At 29.4% G+C, this 20589-nt stretch overlaps 1 protein-coding gene across 8 annotated transcripts in view; it reads left to right on the top strand.

Moving 5' to 3' along the window:
• The window catches only part of Mp (collagen XV/XVIII-type protein multiplexin), a 582981-nt gene that overhangs the window by 440653 nt on the left and 121739 nt on the right, over positions 1–20589 (top strand). For 6 of the 8 annotated variants that reach the window (XM_076537426.1, XM_076537422.1, XM_076537424.1 and 3 more), the window contains exon 5: positions 13050–13121. The exons of the other annotated variants lie outside the window; for them this stretch is intronic. In XM_076537426.1, the coding sequence (XP_076393541.1) occupies positions 13050–13121 (72 nt within the window). The remainder of the gene's footprint in view (positions 1–13049; positions 13122–20589) is intronic. 8 annotated transcript variants of the gene reach the window in all.

Below are 20589 nucleotides of genomic sequence, written 5' to 3'. Positions count from 1 at the left end.
CGTGTGCACATTTACTTCCAAACGAATCAGCTCGAAAAATTAATGAACGACGGATAGAATATTAATTCTTTATCTTGAAAATCAATACAGAATATTAATTCGTTATCTTGAAAATCACTAGACATTCGGAGAAAACTTTTATGAGTTACAATAAGTGGATCATTTTTGGTTTGGTAGATTTAGCGGGAAATCTTAACCTAACCTCGATGACTCGAGCGTTATTGTTTGAAAGTTGCAAACGTGGTCCTGTCGAAACATACCGCCGATAATCGATCGCGATTACCATACAGTACGAGTGTTAACTGTTAACGGTGACGGAAGGTGTGGGTATCTATGTGGACGATCCTTCTTTGAAAGGGATATCGGGTATTTAACTTTGAAGAAGAGAGTTGGTGACAACGTAATTCTGGTTTTGGTAAATCAGGGTTCATGTAAATGTAATATAATCATTTGTACTGCTCTTCTGATTGTATTTATGTACGATTGGAGTGGGATTAGGGTAAATGATCTGGTTTGGACTTGGAGTGAAAGGGTTGAAAATTGGATATTTATGCGGTTTGAAGGTTCAGATCTTGCGATTTTTTATACTTACTTCTGAATTTTTGAGCTTTTCACTTTTTATGTTTTGTAGTTTCTAAATTTTTTAATTTCTGAATTTCTACAATTTTTATCAAAATATCTGAATTTTTCAGTTATTAATTTTTAAAATTCTAACACCAAACATTGCTAAATTACCATACTTTTACGTTTCAAAATTTAAAAATTAAAAAATTTGATAAATTTCTAACATTCCAAATTTTCGTATTTCAAAACTTTTTAATTTTACAATTTAATATTTGTATTTTTTTTTAATTTAAAAATCATACGTTTTGTAATTTTATTTTTCTAAATTTTGCATATTTACATATTTCTCCATACTACATCATTTTTAATACCATATTTCTAATTTAATCTTTTCCTAAAAACATTGCCTTCTATCTTTACAGATATCAAATTAATAAGGGGTGGTCGAAGTAAATTTCGTCGTTTAACAATATTATGTTATCTTTAAATAATATCTCATTTATTTTAAATGTAAATTGAAAATATCTTGTACAACATTATTCCAATATGTACAAATTTTAGTACCAAATGTCATTAATATTTATCAAAAATCAAATTAACTGATACTTGATTAAATTTACGATTAAATAATACCTCCATGAAATTTTAAAATATCACGATTCAGTTGCAATTATTGAAACGTGTAACGTGTTTATTTACAATGTAACATATTAATTTATCGTCTCTTGTTAAAAACGTGAAATTTAAATTGAACGAATACACGCGGTTATTGAAATGATTTATTAATGAAAACCGAGTGGAAATTGTATCATCCTTTTTAAATATTAATTACATGTCTCTTACACGACGTTATTATATCGATTTAACATTTTAAATATGTATTCAAATGAATTATACAATTTATTTCTTGTCTATGTATAGTATTGTTGTAAAATGTATACTACTGACCTGTAAAATTGGCCTGTTCAAATTTCAATTATATAATTTATTAGCTACTATGATACTACTACTGTACATGACATTAACGCGTGTTAATATGAAACATAAAAATAATAGCAAAAATACTAATCAATATCAATGTTTGTGGGCAGCCATTTTAAATCATATGAAGCCATTTTGTTTAAAGATAGCTAACACAACGTCAACATAATCCCTTTTCACTGCCCATTAAGTACAGTCCCTGGGTACCGAATTACCACTACAAAGCATTTTTCGCGTTTTCCGTAAAATTAAAAGGCGTGTTTAAATTGTAATTATATAATTTATAAGTTACCATGATATATTACTACTGTATATAACATTAACACATGTTAATATCTTGTATTTCTACCCTTTGCTTTGGTCACAGCTAGTATCAGGCATGCTCTGTATACATTGATCATATGCTTTACATCTTCATTATTTTCCCAAATATCTGTAATTCTTTTCAACTCTGATAATGTGATTGAAGAGTTGTAAACTGGTCTTTTGAGCAGACAGACATTTTCTGTGGCATTCAAATTTCACCTCTAGCGCTATCGATACTCGAGCTTAACGTAAACGCTCGCATGGCCCTTAGTCGCTCATCACACAATTTATTATCACGATAACAAATTGCTATGTATATTTTATCAACATATTTAGTAATAATTTTGCATGACCTAAGATTTTCCACATATGACATAATTATAACCATAATAATTAATAACCATAAAAATCCAGGGACTATTATGTTTAGTTACGAGTCCTAATCAAGTATCTAACGAAATCCTTAATGAAAGAACGCAGTAACTATTATTAATTGGCTTGTTGTACCACAAGAATCGATAGTTGAAAATTCAAATTAACGTTACAAGGAAGGATTTGATGCTGCTTAGTTTCGTATCACGTAACCCGAAACTTCCGTAGCGAAGATACATCTATCATCCGGTAAAATTATGCAAACGTCGTTTAGTTGCGGTTGCAGACTGGGCTCGTCATAATTCAGAGCAATCGACAAACGGATCGAACATATATCGTTCGATCAATCCGTGAACAAGTAGTAGGCATCGAGCAGGATATTATGAGCAATCTATGTCCTAATTGAAATCAAATTGTTGCAATAACAACTGCTGCGGAGCCTTAATCTGTTAGGTAGAACCGGGAACGTTAATTTGATAACATGTGGATTTTTAACTAACATGAATGTACAAAACTAAATTTGTATATATTTAAAATCAATCTAGAATTTTGTATGAAATATGGAATAGTTAATATGAAATAGTTAATATAATCAATATAAATCTTAGTTGACATGATCTCTAAATATTCTTAATTTAAAAAATTTCTATTAATCTCAAATATCTATTAATATTAAATTTAGGGAACATGTAAAAATAAGAACATTTGCGAATATTGGTTTGTAATTTATATTATAAAATAATATCAAAATATAAATAGTGTCAAATAGAAGCTGACCTTTAGAGGACGAACTCATCTTTTCTAGACATTTTTTAATTTGGGACTAGAACTTATGTACATGTGTTAGATATTATACTAAAAAAAATAGGAGACCCCACTGGAGTCTAAAAATAGGTTCCCCGTCTGGTGCGTCAATAAAAATAGAAAGCATTCATATGGTTAAGAGTATAAAAAGATATATCATTTATGATTAGTATTAGACAGAGAAAATTACCGAAATTTTTATTAAATTTTATAGGCAAAAAGTAGTAAGAAATTGATAAGAAGGAATTTTTTGAGAATAATGTACGCAAATAAATCATTAAAATATACAAAAATAATCATTAGAATTAAATGGACTTTTAATTTCTGACTTTGGAGTTTAATTTTAGACTTGAATTTTCAAGTTTTTCAAAATTCTTTGACTAGTTTCAAAACTCCTAGATTTTCAATCTTATAGACATACAAATCATTAGATTTCCAAATTTTTTGATTTTCAAGTTTCTAATCCTCAAATTCTTAGATCATTAAATTACTAGATTCACAAATTCAAAGATCTTCAATTTTCTAAATTTTCAAATTTCCAAATGTCCAAAATCTATAAATTTTACGAATTCCTATATTTTCAAATATTTAAATTCCCCAATTTCTAATTTTCAAAATTTCAAAATTTTCAAATCCCTGAACCGCTAAATTCCTAAATTACCACATCCTTAAATTCTACAATCTCTAAATTTCGAAATCTCCAAATTCCTAAATCCCTAAATTCTTGAATTCCCAAACTGCTAAATCACTAGATCACCAAATCTCTAAATTCTCGAATCTCTATGATGTCAAATTCCTAAATTCCCAAATTCCTAAATTCCCAAATCCCTATATCCCAAATCTCTAAATTCCCAAATCCCTATATTCCCAAATCCCTAAATTCCCAAATCCCTAAATTCCCAAATCCCTATATTCCCAAATGATCAAATGCCTAGATCTGCAAATTCCTACATCCTCGAATATTTAGAAACCTAAATTTTCTTCATCCCCAAATTCTCAGATTCACAGAAAGATATATTTCAAAAGTGTAATACAAATTTCTCAATATTCGAACAATGCTGTACATGCGAGAAACTCATTTTACAAGGAATTCACGCTCGAATGGATTAATAGTCAACGGCGTTCGTATTTTAAAAATTACCGACTCGCCTAATCTCTTAAGTCCGACGTTAAATTTCGCGCCACTCGCGACCACAATTTAAACCGCGGTTAGCGCGAAAGTGTACGCACTTGGAACCACACGTTGTCTTGCGGCGGATTTAGCCGGTAAAAAAACCGCGATCGAGGCTTTCCGTCGTTCGTGCGAAATAAAAAACAACCTTTTACCGTTGCAAATCCGCGGAACGGGACGATTTTCCAAATGAAAAAATCCGTTATGTAACTGAGAGAACCGGATGGAAATAAAAGTCTTGTTCAACGCTGTACAACCGTGATACGCTGCCGTTCTGTGGATGGGGATACGGACGTTAACTCGAAAATGTTTAAACTCTCACATTTTCGAATTTGCAACTTTGTACATTTCTGCATTTTTAGGCTTTTGAAGTGCCACATTTTTAAATATTTGAGTTTTTTTATTTTTGTTACTTGTGATAGGCAGGTTTAGATATTTTAATTTTATTAATTTAGAATTTAGTCTTTGAATGTTTAAAAATATTTTAAATTAGTACTGGAGTTTTTGCATAATATACAATTTGTATATTTGCAAATTATTAAGTTTGTACATTTTTTAATCTCAATATGTATATGTTTTTCAGGTGCCTTAAATTCACAAGTTACAAAATTCTATATTTCTCAAATTTTTTAAATTTCAAATATTTAAAATTGCAGAATTTTCTGAATTTCAAAATCCCCAAATTTCAAGATTTCTAAGTAATCAAACTTTCAAATTTCGAAATATCGAAATTTTCAAATTTTCAAATTTTCAAATTTTGAAATTTCGAAATATTCAAATTTCTCAAACTTTCATAATATACTCAAATTTTAAATTTCAAAATTTCCTAATACACAGTTCCCAAATTACCAAGTTTTAAAACTCGAATTACCAAATTCTCAAATTCTCGAATTCTCGAATTCTCGAATTATCGAATTTTTAAATTGTTTAGCTCTCAACGTACCAAATCCTCAAATTTTTGAATTCTTTACTTACCAAATTATCAATCTCTCAAATTCTAAATACTCAAATTCTCAAATTTTTAAATTCACAAATTGTCAAAATTCCAAATATTTAAATTCTCAAATTTCCCAAGTTCTCAAATTCCCAAATTCTTAAATTCTACAGATTCGGAAATTCGAAAATTTTTCAATTCTTTAATTTTCAATCTTCCACGTTGCCAAATCCTCGAATTCCCAAATTTCAAAATCCCAAAGTTTTTCAAATATGCCAATTTCCAAATATTGAAATACTGAAAGTTCATAATTTCTGAAAATCCAAATTATCAAATTTCAAAATTTCTAAATATTAAATTCCGAAATTTCAGAATTCGAAATTTTCCAAATTTCACCCATTTTCAAATTTTGAAATTGCTAAATTTCAATATTTCCAAAGATGCAAATTCTCAAAAATCGAAATCCCGAAATTTCAGTATTTCTCAATATTCAATTTCTCTAATCTCGAAATCCCAAAAATTCCCAAATTCACCAATTTCTAAATTGTGAAATCCTTCAATTTCCAAAATACAAATTCCCAAATTTCCCAATTCCCGAAATACAAAATATCCACAATGTACTAAATTCCCAAATTCGAAAATCCCAAAATGTCCCACTCACCAATTTCAAAATTTCGAAATTCCCAAATTTTAATAAATCTTAATAATTCGAAAAATCTAAATTCTCAAATTTTCCCAGCATACCAAATTCCCAAAATATCCCAAACTCACAATTTCCATATGACAACTTTCCTAATAAAAATAAACTAAAATTCTTAAATTTCCAAAAGTCCTAAAAAATCGTTAATTTCATCCCTCCTCCCATGGTTACAATATTATTCCTGGAGAAATCAGATTTGCTTTCGACTGTACGTCGCAACGAAAGCTGCAATAGTGCACCGTAATGCGTGTTACCTCGGCCCATTTTAAAAAGATCGATCGATGCTGTGAATACTTTACGAATGATCGATCGATGAGCGTTTCAAACGTTTCAGTTTCTTCCTTTTTTTCGTTTTTCTCTTTTAACAGATAGCCCATCCGATTCGTTTGTCGTTCGTAGATAAAGTATCGATTTTTCCTTTACAGTTTCGTATCGTGAAAAATGACTTCTGGGTAATGGTGTCGAGAATGTTTGCCCTGTTCGTCACAATGTTTGCTCCGAAGTTTCGTGGCAAGTTTTCGAAATGAAGCTTGAATAATGCCTGATTCCCTTTTTTTTAACAAGTGTTTTCAATTCAATCACGACTACTTCATTTCGTCGAAATTCACAGGCAATTTTGCTGCGAAATTTTCTACGTTGTTTTCATTTTAGGAATGTTTGGTTATGGTTATAAAGGTGACTCGTAAATTGTGAGGTTCTACATTAAAATGTATGTTAAGAGGGAAGGATATTTTTTCTTTATCGTTTTAGAAGAATTTAGCTTGAAATGTCTTTCATATATTTTGCCAGAAAAATTATAAATGTTTTTTGTTAATTTTGTTTTTAATAAGTTGATAAGTGCGGTATAATGAATTCGAGTGTCTAATTTTCCAATTCTCTTCAATTTCAAGTTCCCAATTTCAGAATTTTACGTTTTCCAATTTTCTAATTTACCTATTTTCCTATTTCCCAATTTTCCCAATTTTCCCAATTTTCCCACTTTTATATTTCCCACTTTTCCTATTTCTAAATTCTCAAATTTTTCAACTTTCCAATTTTCTAATTTTCCAAATTTTTCAATTTTTCAATTTTTCAATTTTTCAATTTTTCAATTTTTCAATTTTTCAATTTTTCAATTTTTCAATTTTCTAATTTTTCAAATTTTCAATTTTTCAATTTTCTAATTTTTCAATTTTCCAATTTTCCAATTTTCCAATTTTCGTTTTAGAAGAATTTAACTGAAAACGTCTTTCATATATTTCACCAGAAAAAATATAACTATTACTTTTTTGTTAATTTTGTATTTAATAACTTGATAAGTGGGGTACAATTAATTATGAATTTTTATAAATATTATAAATAACAATAAGCTGTAATACTTAATAGTTAAAACTATTATAAATTAATTTGAAACTATCAGGGATCAATTAAATTAAATATATTATAAATCAATTAATTTAAAGATATAAATCAATTAAATTTTGTGATATCATAATATATAATTAATTAATAGTTAAATTTAAATTTAATCAGTTATTATAAATCAATTAAATTAACAATATTATACATTAATTAATTTAAGAATATTATGGATTAATTAAATTAATTAAACAGTTGAAATACATATATCATCGATTATTACTTTTCATCAGAGCTTCTTTTATTCTTTTTTTCGGGGAGTTTACATCAAAAATAATTTTTATAATTTCAATATTTATTTTAATATAATTATTCTTGATTATTAATGCATTAATAAATTATCATATATTATATGTATTACCATGTAATTATTAATAAGTTATTATGTATTATTATTTATTATATAGATTATATATATAATTATTAGTACAAAATTATATTTTATGTATAAGTATAATGATTAATTATTAATATTAGTAATATTATGGTAATTATTAATAGAGTATTTATAATAATAATGTACCCTATAATAACTAAACAAATAATTAATAATATTTGCTTAATTATATAAATTATTATATTATAATATATAATTATTATGTTATAATATATTGTATTAGCAATACAATAATAATAATATACCAAACTCGTAATATACAAGCTTTAAACAAAATAATTACAAAATTTATTTATTAAAAGATTAATACATTGAAAAGTAACTATGTTCGCAGGAAGTAAAGAATGTTCCCTTATGGTACGCCATACAATGCTACAGAAAATCTATATGAACATCTTTCAGCAGAGATTTATTCTCTGGCGGCGCTTAAAAGTGGCTCGTCGTTCATACGAATTTTCGATGGAATTTTTAACGACGAACTTTCATCATACACCGCTCAAAAATCCGGCGTGAAAGTTTAAAACCAAATTAATTAGTCAAACCACCGGGCTGTCGGTTAACAACAATTTGAACGAGATCGTTGCGTCCCACTTACGAGTTATTTTCGAACTACGGTTATAGGTTATGTATCAGATTATTGCATACCGAATCGTGGACTTCCAAATATTTTCAGGTTGTAATTTGATGAATATATATTTTTTTGAAATAGCAAGAGAGTCCCAATTTGAAGTTCAATGTTTAATGAAAATAGTTATGGAGAGCTTCGATCGTGTAATTTTTCGGTGTAGGCAGGTAGATAATTAATATTAAATGAAGAGGTGATAAATAACGGATAAACAGTAAATAAAGAGATGATAAACAGACGATAAACAGTATATAAAGAGGTAATAAACAGACGATAAATAGTAAATGAAGAGATGATAAATAGACGATGAACAATAAATGACAAAATGATAAACAGACGATGATCAATAAATAAAAAAATGATAAACAGACGATGAACAGTAAATGGAAAAATGATAAACAGACGATGAACAATAAATGAATTCAGTTATAATGGACAGTTAGTGTTGCTTATTAAAAAATATCAAAATATTGAACGCATACATACTAATGTACACCCTTGGACAAAAAGATAGCACATGTGTGCTATCTTTAATTTCTTGAAAACTACTTAGAATTTTTTAATGTAATACATACCATTCTAATTGTTACATGGCAGTGAGAAAGAACTTCTTAGTAGATATGGTTGACCTTGCTAGGTTTTTGAGGAAGCAAAAGAAATATACAAATAGTGCCGGCGAAATGATAGCACATTCACAGAATTTATACATATATTTTCATAAAAAAGAAAGTTACATTGCAATTAATATAAAGTTAATAATGATATGATAATAATAATAATCCGCCTTTATTTTCTATTCCTTCGAGTACCCGCTTTGGTAAGGATTTGTATAACATTTTAATTGTATTTTGTGGCAAACTATCCCAATCTATCTTAATAGCTTCTTTTAATTGTTTAATATTATCATGCTGTTTTCCATTCTTATATACAGCACGTGCTAGTTCTCCCCAATAATTTTCAATAATATTCAGGTCCAGGGAGCGTGCGGAGAACAGTAAAACCGATACGTTTTCTCTTTAAAAAAATTGTTCTTCGACTTTAATTTGGAGAATTGCAGCATTGCCATGTTAAAAAATAAATTTATCAGTGGTAATTCGTAGTGCGTGTTCAATACCTTGTTTTGAGAGTAAATTTATATATTTTTGATAATTCATTTTTCCTTGAAGAAACTGTACATTTGTTTTGCCTTTGTATCCATTCCGTTTAAATTCCAACCCAAATCATTACTCCACCCCCACCCATTTGTCTTCGAAGAAATGGAAACGAATTTTTTTTTACTGACATTTTCATTTTACTACCATGATTTAAAAAAAGAAAGATTAGTAAAAAAACAAAGACAAATGGGTGGGAGTATTCATTAAAAAATTCTAAGTAGTTTTCAAGAAATTAAAGATAGCACACATGTGCTATCTTTTTGTCCAAGGGTGTAGTAACAGAAGTTTCGAATTGTTTTGATACGAAATATTCTTAGTTTTTGATTTCTATTTTATAGTCTTTTATTTTTGAAATATGAGATATGAACATTTACGTCGAATGGATACAGTAGGATGATTATAATAGTTCTTATTTTTATGAGAACGTGTGTTGCAAATTTATACATCTTTAAGTCAAGTTTTCAAATTTTGAAATTTCTCATTCTTCAACCTTCAAATTTTCTAATTTTTCAATTATCCCATTCTCCAATATCTCGAACGTCTTATTTTTCAATTTTTTAGTTATCCTATATTTTGACTTCTCAAATGATTTCAAGTTCGCAATTTTAGAACTTCACGTTTTCCAATTTTCTAATTTTCCTAAATTTATAATTTACCCATTTTCTCATTTTCCAATTTTCCCATTTCTAATTTCCCAAATTTTCTAATTTTCCCATTTTTCTATTTCTAATTTCCCAAATTTTCCAATTTTCTAATTTTCGCATTTTCCAATTTCCCAAATTTTCCAATTATTAAATCACCAGTTTACCAAATATAAAAATTGAAATGAACAAATAATTTTCAAGATAATTTTATGAAACCAGTGCACATCGTTTAATATTCGTAACTTTAATAATGTATTAATAAAATCAGTATTTATAACCAGTGATTTTATTACTTAATAAATTTTTTTGAAACGTGTGGTAGGGAACGGGTGTTCATTTCCGTTCTGGTCGCGATTTATTCGACATAAGAGGAAGGATTATCGGTGAAAAAATATTTTCAAACCGGTGTAGGCGGGCTTACATCTTGATGTAAACGTTAACACCCGCTGACACATAATCCGAATTTGTTGCGAAATAAATCGGGAACCTTCCAAATCGATATTTATTTCCCCAGCAATTTCATCTATGCTATCACGTTCATTATTTTCAAAATTTTTTACTTCTTTTCAACTATATCCATCAATAATTCTTTTGTCAAATTCAATTTATTGTTCATTAATAATTGACTCTTTTATTAAGTTGAACATATCATTTTATCGTCATATATTTGTTTTATTAAATTGTATTTATTATTTGGTGATACAGAATTAATTTTTTTATTAATTTAAAAATATCAGTTTATATAATAAAAATTTAAATAATTAAAAATATAATACATTTTTAATACATTATTATATTAAATAATGTAATTATTTAGGATTTAGTAATAATTACGATTTAGTAATAAATAATTTTTATTATTGTTTAATTATATTGAATATACTCTTTATTCGCTTATTTTTTTACTACATTTACTGTAAATTAAACTTGAATTAAAATTTTTTATTATATCGAATTTATTGTTCATTAATAACTAAATCTTTCAGTAAATTTAATTTATTGTTTACTAATAACTAGATCCTCTATTAAATTCAATTTACTATTTATTAATAACTAAATCTCTTATGAAATTCAGTGTATTGCTTATTATTTATAAACTCCACCATTTACTTGAATTTATTATTTGCAAATAATCCACCCGTTTAAAAAATTAAACTTACTACTTATATATAATCAGTTCATTTACTAAATTAAATTTATTATTTATTAGTTATTTGTCCTTTTATTAAACCTGAATTATTATTCGCTAATAATTAGTTATTTTTGTTAAATTGGGTTTATTATTTGTTAATAATTAGTGCATTAATTAAATTTTATATATAGCTTATTAATGCTTTATATTTTTCTTAAACTGAAATGAGTATTTATCAAGAACTATCCTCCTTTATTAAATTGATTTTATTATTTGTTAATAAATAATGCATTTATTAAAATCAATATATTACTTATTAATGATCAATACTTTTATTAAACTGAAATTGTTATTTATTAACAACTATCGTTCTGTGTTAAAATAAATTTATTAGTTGTTAATAATTCATGCATTTATTAAATTGAATACATAATTTGTTAACATTTAATACATTTACTAAATTGAATTTATTATTCATAAATAATATATCACTATCATTATAGCAACAGAATAGATTTTATTATCATTCAAATTTACAAATGTATACATAATTGAAAACAGATACGTTATTTTAAACAAACATAAACTCGGTTCGTACAATTTTTTCGTTTGAAACTTTAATCCTGTAGAAAATTAGATTTAGAGAACATCTATGCCAAGATTTTATTTTCAAATTTCAGTCGAATTTTGTCTTCTCATCAGTACTGGTTTAGTTTTAGAAGGATTTACGAGCTGATAGGATTGAAAACATCATAGGTGATTAAAGATGCTACAATAAATTGTTATCTTTCAAAACAACATCATCCATACCTTTTTCAATACGTTAAAGACATAACAATTGTTTTTAATACGTGGGAAAATTTTTTACTGACATTTATTTACTGATTGGATCAATGTGTATGTACACAAAATTGTACAAAATTTCGTTTAATGACTATCTATATATTTATAATTAATTTATGTAATTTGTTTTAGTTACATAAAATTAAATCATATTTAATCAGTTACGTGTAATTTATTAACTATTATGCGTTACATTAAATTTATTGTTAATAATGTATTACATGTGATTCATGAATAGTTATATATTAAATGTAATTTATTAATAATTATATATTACATGTAATTTATTAAAAATTTATATATAACATGTAATTTGCAAATAATAATATGTTATGTGTTATTTATAAATACTGTAATTACAAGTAATTCGTTAATAATATAAGTACACGTAATTTATTAATAATTACAAGTAACTTATTAATAACAACAATGAGTAATAATATAATGTACTAATTACACGCAACTACATGCATATGATTAATTTATTCTTACTTAACACAAACTACATAAAACAATTATATATAGACAATTATGAAATTAAACTTTGTACAATTATATATACATACAAACATAATAATAAAAAATATCTTCATATACCTTCTCATATTTGGCATTCGTTAATTGCGTTCCAAAATCATTCACGCAATTAACAAACATCAAACACGAGAAAAGAAACGAATAAATTTTCAGTTAACATGTGCAATTAGTTTAAAAATACGTACACATAAAAAAAATTATTCAAAATAAATCCATTATTTTCTTTTTGAACATTTCAGCATGACCCCGTTACAGAATATTAAATACGCAAATGTTGCGGTATGAATATCTGTAACGACGTGCAGAGTTGCAAAACTCTGATTTAATTAAAAAAGAACACTGATTTATCAGACGGTGATATTTCGTATATTGTGACCATTGCGTTTGGTGAACAGCGGAAATAGGAGCAAAACGAAACTCGTGAAGAAAGATGACGAACCATGTGTATCGTGCAATCGTCTACTATTTCCTGATTGTTTATTTAAAGGGTCTACTGCAATCATTGAGGCTGTATTCTGGACATCCAGCTGATTTGGTAAAATGCACGGCCGACTTCAACGTAAGTATACCTCCAGTTTTCAATATCTCTTACAAACGATTTTGTAGAGGTGGTAGTTTCATTAGTTACAATTTCTATTTTTCTTTAATGTATCTTATTGACAATAAGAAACAATATTATATTGGTCAAGTATATAACAAATAATTTTAAGTATCTCCATACAGGGTATCTCTAAAGTCCTCGCCGTTATATTTCATAAACGACTTTAAATACAGGGTGTCTCACAATTAGTGTAGGTCCCTGAAATGGAGGGTAGCTGAAGTGATTCTGAATAAGATTTCCCTTTTGCAAAAATGGGGTTTGAAGCTTTGTTTGTGAATTATTAAGGAAAAACACGGACCAATCAGAACGCGAGGATTACGCGTGCGCAGACGCGAGAGGGGCAGCTTCGGATAACGCGTAATTATCCAACGCGTAGTAATCCAACGCATAGTAATGCAACGTGTGGTAATGCAACGCGTGGTAATCGTACGCGTAGTAACCCAAGCATAGTAATATAACGTGTAGTAATTCAGCGTGTGGATATCCAACGCGTAGTAATCCAGCACGTGCATATTCAACAAGTAATAATGCTACGCATGGTAATTCTAAGCGTAGGAATCTAATGCGTAGTAATCTAACGCGTAGTAATTCAGCGTGTGGATATCCAACGCGTAGTAATCCAGCGCGTGGATATTCAACGGCCAGTAGTCCAACGCGTAGTAATGCAACGCGCAATAGTCCAACGCGTAGTAATGCAACGCGTGGTAATTATAAGCGTAGGAATCTAATGCGTAGTAATCTAACGCGTAGTAATTCAGCGTGTGGATATCCAACGCGTAGTAATCCAGCGCGTGGATATTCAACGGCCAGTAGTCCAACGCGTAGTAATGCAACGCGCAATAGTCCAACGCGTAGTAATGCAACGCGTGGTAATTCTAAGCGTAAGAATCTAACGCGTGGTAATCTAATGTGTAATTAACCAATGCGTAGTAATCCAACGCGTAATAATCCTCGCGCTCTGATTGGTCCGTGTTTTTCCTTAATAATTCAGAAACGAAGCTTCGAACCCTATTTTCGCAAAGGGAAATCTTATTCAGAATCACGTCAGCTATTCTCCATTTCAAGGACCTACACTAATTGTGAGACACCCTGTATTGAAAAATACTTCAGACAAAAGTTGTAGGACATCAAGAAGTGCATAACATAATATGGCAGCAATTTGACCTTACCTATCTTCAGTTTTTTAAATAGAACTCCCTTTTAATTGTATATTGTAGCCCCCGTTTCAAGACACTACCTACGTTTTTTGTGTAAGTCATTTCCAAGGTATGAAGTTTCAAAGTTGACATATCGCATTCACATTACCCTAAGTGCACCGCGGTTGCACGATTAGATTTACGCCACCTGTCTGTCAACCTTGAAACTTCATATCTTGGAAATGACTTGCACAAAAAAACATAGTTTTGAAAATCCGAAGGCTACAATATGCAATAAAAAATGGGAGTTCTATTTAAGACACTGAAGATGCTTGACCTTCGAACGTCCATCCAAAGTCGAATTTTGCCACCATGTTCCCTTGATATTCTGCAACTTTCGTCTGAAACATTTTTCCATATTTAAAGCTATTTTTGAATTATAAGGGTGGGGTCGGACTTTAGATATACTCTTTATATTGGACAAGTATATAACAATTTTAAATATTACTGTATAACATTATATTTGTACTGTATAACAATACAGTAATGGACAATTGTGCAAGGTTTTAAAAATTGACGTGTATGGGGGTTGTTTTAGAAGTGTAAGGGTGATTTTAAGAACAGGGGGTTTCTACATAAAAATAGAGAAAATGTGGTGTAGTCCTAACTTCCTATGACCTTATCTTTTATGTGGATACATCAGTGCCCGTTAAATGCAACTGCGCTTTATTTTTTAATGCAACCTAGTTTTCTTGTTAATCCACTCGATCTCTTTTGTTATCCAGCATATAAACTAGCAACTTCATAAAAATGTCAATATGCCACATATCTGCCATTTCATGTTCGAAACGTACTTTAATACGAAACTGCACGAAAATTCCATTGTTCCACTCTATTTTCGAACACATTTTTTACATTTTTCGTTACATGATGGTTATCGAACCATCCTATTCCTATTTTTTTTAACGATAGCAATTTAAATCGTGCACTATATTCCTCACACTCGTCTTGGCAAAGATTAAAATTAAAATATGAGCAAGATACGTCAGCTTATGAAGTACGATATTCGCAGAAAATCTTCGTTAAATACAAATTTGATCTAAAAGGTAAAATTTTGGTTCTTTTGCTGGATGATTTAACAGAGCATAAAATTCATTGCTCGAATCAATTAAAACTTGTAATGAAAAAATTGAAAAACTGAAGTGTTCGGACTGGATCATACGCAACAAAGTAAAGTAAAATGCGAATTTGACGTAGAATGTCAAATAGTGAAGTATTGCCACGTTGATGATCTTGACTTTTATATCTAGAATAATAAAATAGATCGATTAACAAAAAAATTATTGCATTACAGAAAAAAATGCAGTTGCACCTAACCTGTGCAGCTTTATAAAAAATGTCGTAGAAAGTTAAAATATACCACACAACTTTTTCTATTTTCACTTTCAAGTGAAAATAGAAAGGAAAATAGAAAATAGAAGAAAATAGACCAGTTAATCAGTGTATCATCTTTTATACTTTACTGAAGTGAATTACATTTTAAATTTAGTAAAAAACAGAAGAGTGGTATAAAAAGGTTAATACGACTTTGTGAACGCAACAGTACACTCAAAAAATGCAGGTGCATTTTATTTTAAATGGAATTGCATATCTTTCCTTCGGGGAGTGTTCCGCGTAAAAGAGCATTAAAGCGTACTGTTTAAAATATCAATACTTCGTGTATACTGTAAACGTAAATTTTTAAAATAGCTTCCGAAGTTCTTGCAACCTCTTTCATGATCTATAAACAAGTAAGAAATGAAAGATAACGTGGTATATTACGGTTTAAAACAGATACAATATTTTATGCAGTTAGGTTTTAGTATGTCATGATATCGGTAAGATGAAGATACGTCATTGACATAGTTAATAAATTGGTAGAATATATATGCATTACATACATATATATTTGTAATGTGTGTACAAAGTATGTAATTTACAAAGAACGTATACAACATATTTAATTTATAAATAATGCATATAGTATATGTAATCCATGAACAAACTACATAATTTATATAACGTACATAATGTATATGATATATATAGTTCATCAGTAACATATGTGTTTCACAAAGATCATATATAGCAGATATAATTTATAAAAAATATATACAACGTATATGACGTCTATACGCATAATTAATAAATAGCACATACTACATATATGTTTCATACTACATACTACATACATGCAGTGAAATGAAACATACACATACTACATACATGTATACAGGGTGTCCCGCAATTAGTGTAGGACCCGAAAAGGGGTGGTAGGTGGGGCGATTCTGAACAACTTTTTCCTTTGCCAAAATATTGGTTGAGGCTCCATTTTCGAGTTATTAGCAAAAAACACTGACCAATGAGAGCGCGCATAGACCGGGTGCGCGAAAGCGTGAGCAAAAGCTTCGAATATGACGGCCGATCGTCGTCGTGAACAAATGTATCGATAATGTCGGTATAACGTCGGTATAACGTCGGTATAACGTCGGAATAACGTCGGTATAATAGAAAGCTGTTAGATGAAAGTTACATTAAATAATGAATAAAAAAATCTGGATTATTTTTGAATTATCATTTATTCATGAATAAAAAATAACAAAATTAGTCTCTACTCACGTAATCAAAGTAAATCGAATTTATTCGATACGTTTATTCGTTATGGCAAAGAAATAACGGATAAAATATGGAAAATTATTTTCGTTCGATATTGTGATGATGAAAAAGAACAAATTCTCATTTTTAAAAAGTAAATAACTTTTCTATTCAACAAATAAAAATTTGAATTGAATAATTAATAAATTTAAATGTAACTCACCCATTGAACCGCAAATAATCACGATGAAAATGCATCTCTGTCACTGGGCCAATCCACCGATCCCTACTGTTCTCATAAATAATAGAAACTCTGAAAAAACTCTCAAGAAACTTCACTGTCACCTATCACTGTCATCTCTCATTATTAGTTTTCATTATCACTTTTTTCTGTCATTTTTCACTAATTTTCACTAATTTTCACTGTGAGTTCAGCACATAAATACGACGAATGAAAACACATAATCGAATATTCATAAATAATTTAAACTGTATTATCTTGAAAGCAAGAAAACAGAATTTTTTATTAAAAACAACGATACATTTTATTTCAACATGTATCTTTCGACAATAAACGATGACTGTCGATCGACGCCGCAGTCGTTCAACAGATCATCGTTGCATAGCAACCGTTCGCGACGTATGCCTCGCGATCGAGAACGAAACCGCGATCCGTGGCCATTCTAACAATGTCTTCTAATAAAATACAATATAATATCGATTCCTCAATTCGGATACCTTATAATGAGAATATAGCGTATCGTTAAACATACATATCTATGAATAATCGTTCACGCGTTTTTATTCGGTCCGTTTACCGGTCGTGCTTATGTTGTGCAATTATTAGAAAGAGACAGTGAAATAAATTGAGAGTTCATTGACCCTGCCAGGATATCAGCTGTTGATGCTCTGATCGGTAGATCTACCCGGTGACACAAATATTTTTTATCGAAGCTAGTTTTTTCATGAATCAATGGGTAAGTTTTATTTAAGTTGTTTCCGTATTTTTAAAATTATACGTACGCAGCAATTGATTCATTTCACTTCAATGAGGTACTGCATTAGATATTTTATTCCAATTTTATCCCATTTCGTAGGGAAGGTACTCATTCGTTTTGAAACGTGAATTTATTCATTTGCTTCATTAGAATAATCGACAGAATGAATTTTCGTGAATTTATTCTTTTTCCTTTTTGAAGGCTTAAAATAAATACAAGATACTTGGTCTGGGTAAACAACAACTAATTGGTTTATCTCCCATTCACGAATTACGAAGAACTTAATATTATTCTTAACATGTTAATTCATTATTCGGTTTAACTTTTACCTAATAGCTTCCTGTTATACCGACGATATACCGACGTTATACCGACGTTATACCGACGGTATCAATACGTTTGTTCACGACGACGATCGGCCGTCATATTCGAAGCTGTCGCTCACGCTTTCGCGCGCCCAGTCTATGCACGCTCTCATTGGTCAGTGTTTTTTGCTAATAACTCGAAAATGGAGCCTCAACCAATATTTTGGCAAAGGAAAAAGTTGTTCAGAATCGCCCCACCTACCACCCCTTTTCGGGTCCTACACTAATTGCGGGACACCCTGTATACAATATAAATATATACAACAAATATAATTTACTATGACAAACATGATTATTATGATAATTTATTATGATATAATATTACACATTATTATAAATTATAACAGCTAATATATTATTATACATAATCAATTGTTATAACGACGTACGTAATTTATTATTATTCCCAAAAGAAGAAGGGAGGAAGACGCAGAAGTTAGGTAAAAGTTGCAGCAAATTGTTGACGGTTTCCTATAGATCACGAAACCCCATGAGATTGCCCTAAGGGCAGCAATACACCGTGAGCAGATCCCGGTGAGTCAGCAACGATAAATCGAACGATTTATGAAGCGATACAACCATTCTCGGGGAATAATCTTCCTATCGATGTTTGTATGCACAGGTGGGACAAGAACAAGCCATGTTACCCTCGATCGCCTTGATGCTGACCTTTGATTATCGATAAACAGTAGACTGAAACTGATAGAATCTCATGCTTGTTTTGGAACCCACCATAACTTCTGCAATGATACTACCTCTTTACAATAGTATAATATTTTTAATATGTATAAATATTATTTCAAAATATTTGGTGATAATATATTTGTGTATTAGCGGTTATAAAAGTTATGTAAAAAGTTGAGAATTTTCTTGTCTTATGTTATGAAAATTTCAAATAATTAATATATATATTATATTATGAATGTATCAAGATTCTCAATATTTATTTATTTTCGAAATTTATACATTCACAAATTGATCTGTTTGAGTATTTATAAAGCTAATGCATTGCTGTTTTATTCTCCATCACATTCGCGCCACTTTCCTGATTAAAATGACACCAAACTCGTTGTTCAGGGCATATTTACTCAAAATAACTTATTCAGACATTTTAGTCGTAGAAGTTTACGTCTTCGGACTATCACGAGATGATCCGAATAGCACCGAAAAGTAACGAAGTTATCCGACGTGTCGTCCGTTTACCGTATCTCGCTACAATAAATCCTCGCATAAACACCTGGTAATACAAATAAATGTTTCAAATTACGTCGTGTCTGGTCTCATTATAATCAGAAAAATGTCACAAAAACATTGATGAAAGTTTCATAACAAAAAAACGTTTGTGAAAAATATTATCGCCTGTATAAATACACGGATGTTCACGATGGACAATGGAATAATTATTTCGCGAACGTGAATCGCGTTAGTATGGAATCATCGGCCATGATCGGAATTACCCACGTGATACGAATCCTGCCGAAATTAATTACGGTTAAAATGGCGTGGTGTCGCGCTTCGGTTTCGTCATATTTTGATTGAAGATTTGACGATCGTGTCATCGACTCTTCAACCTCGGCCTGACTGACGTTGACAAATTAAATAAAACGTCGAGCGGAAAACGACACAATCGTACGTGTCTTTGTTTCATGAAATATACTCCTTCCTTCCCATATGTGCTCCCTTTTTTATTGTTTTTCTTGTCAAACGTACATTTTAATTTACAAGTCTACATTTTCTATTTTTACCGCGTACAAGTGGGAAGCTGCTGATTTCTCATGCAAAAGTAAATCGAAAAAGTAGAATAGAGTTTTTTCGTGGAAATCGGATTTTTCTTTAATATTCTTGTTGCACGAATTCACCGCGCAAAAAGATTGAGGTGCAAATGTGGAAGGTAGAAATAACTCGTATTATATTTCAATTGTAGTTACCGAATTTAAGGAAATGTTTTACTGTAAAATTAGTTTTAGTCTCTTAATAAAGTATGTGTAACTTTGTTAGAACATAAGTGCATAAACGGGACAAAGATTGAATTGAGGTTAGATTAGGTCTCTAAACAAGATATCTAATATTGGTTTACTAGAAAACAAGATTGATACCGAGTTATTGTGAACATATAATATAAATTATTTTAATAAAATTCATATGTACTTCATTGTTATATAAATCATTAAATACAATGAATAGAGATTACGTTGAGGTTATGTCAGTTATTTTATTTTGAGTCTATTTCGCACATTATTAATATTAAACTTATTGCAATGATTTATTAGAAGATGAAATAATGAATTATTAT

Source organism: Megachile rotundata, chromosome 11, assembly GCF_050947335.1.
Source record: "Megachile rotundata isolate GNS110a chromosome 11, iyMegRotu1, whole genome shotgun sequence".
Lineage (NCBI taxonomy): Eukaryota > Metazoa > Arthropoda > Insecta > Hymenoptera > Megachilidae > Megachile > Megachile rotundata.
Note: the sequence above shows the minus strand (reverse complement) of the source record. Positions and strands in the feature narration are given on the sequence as shown.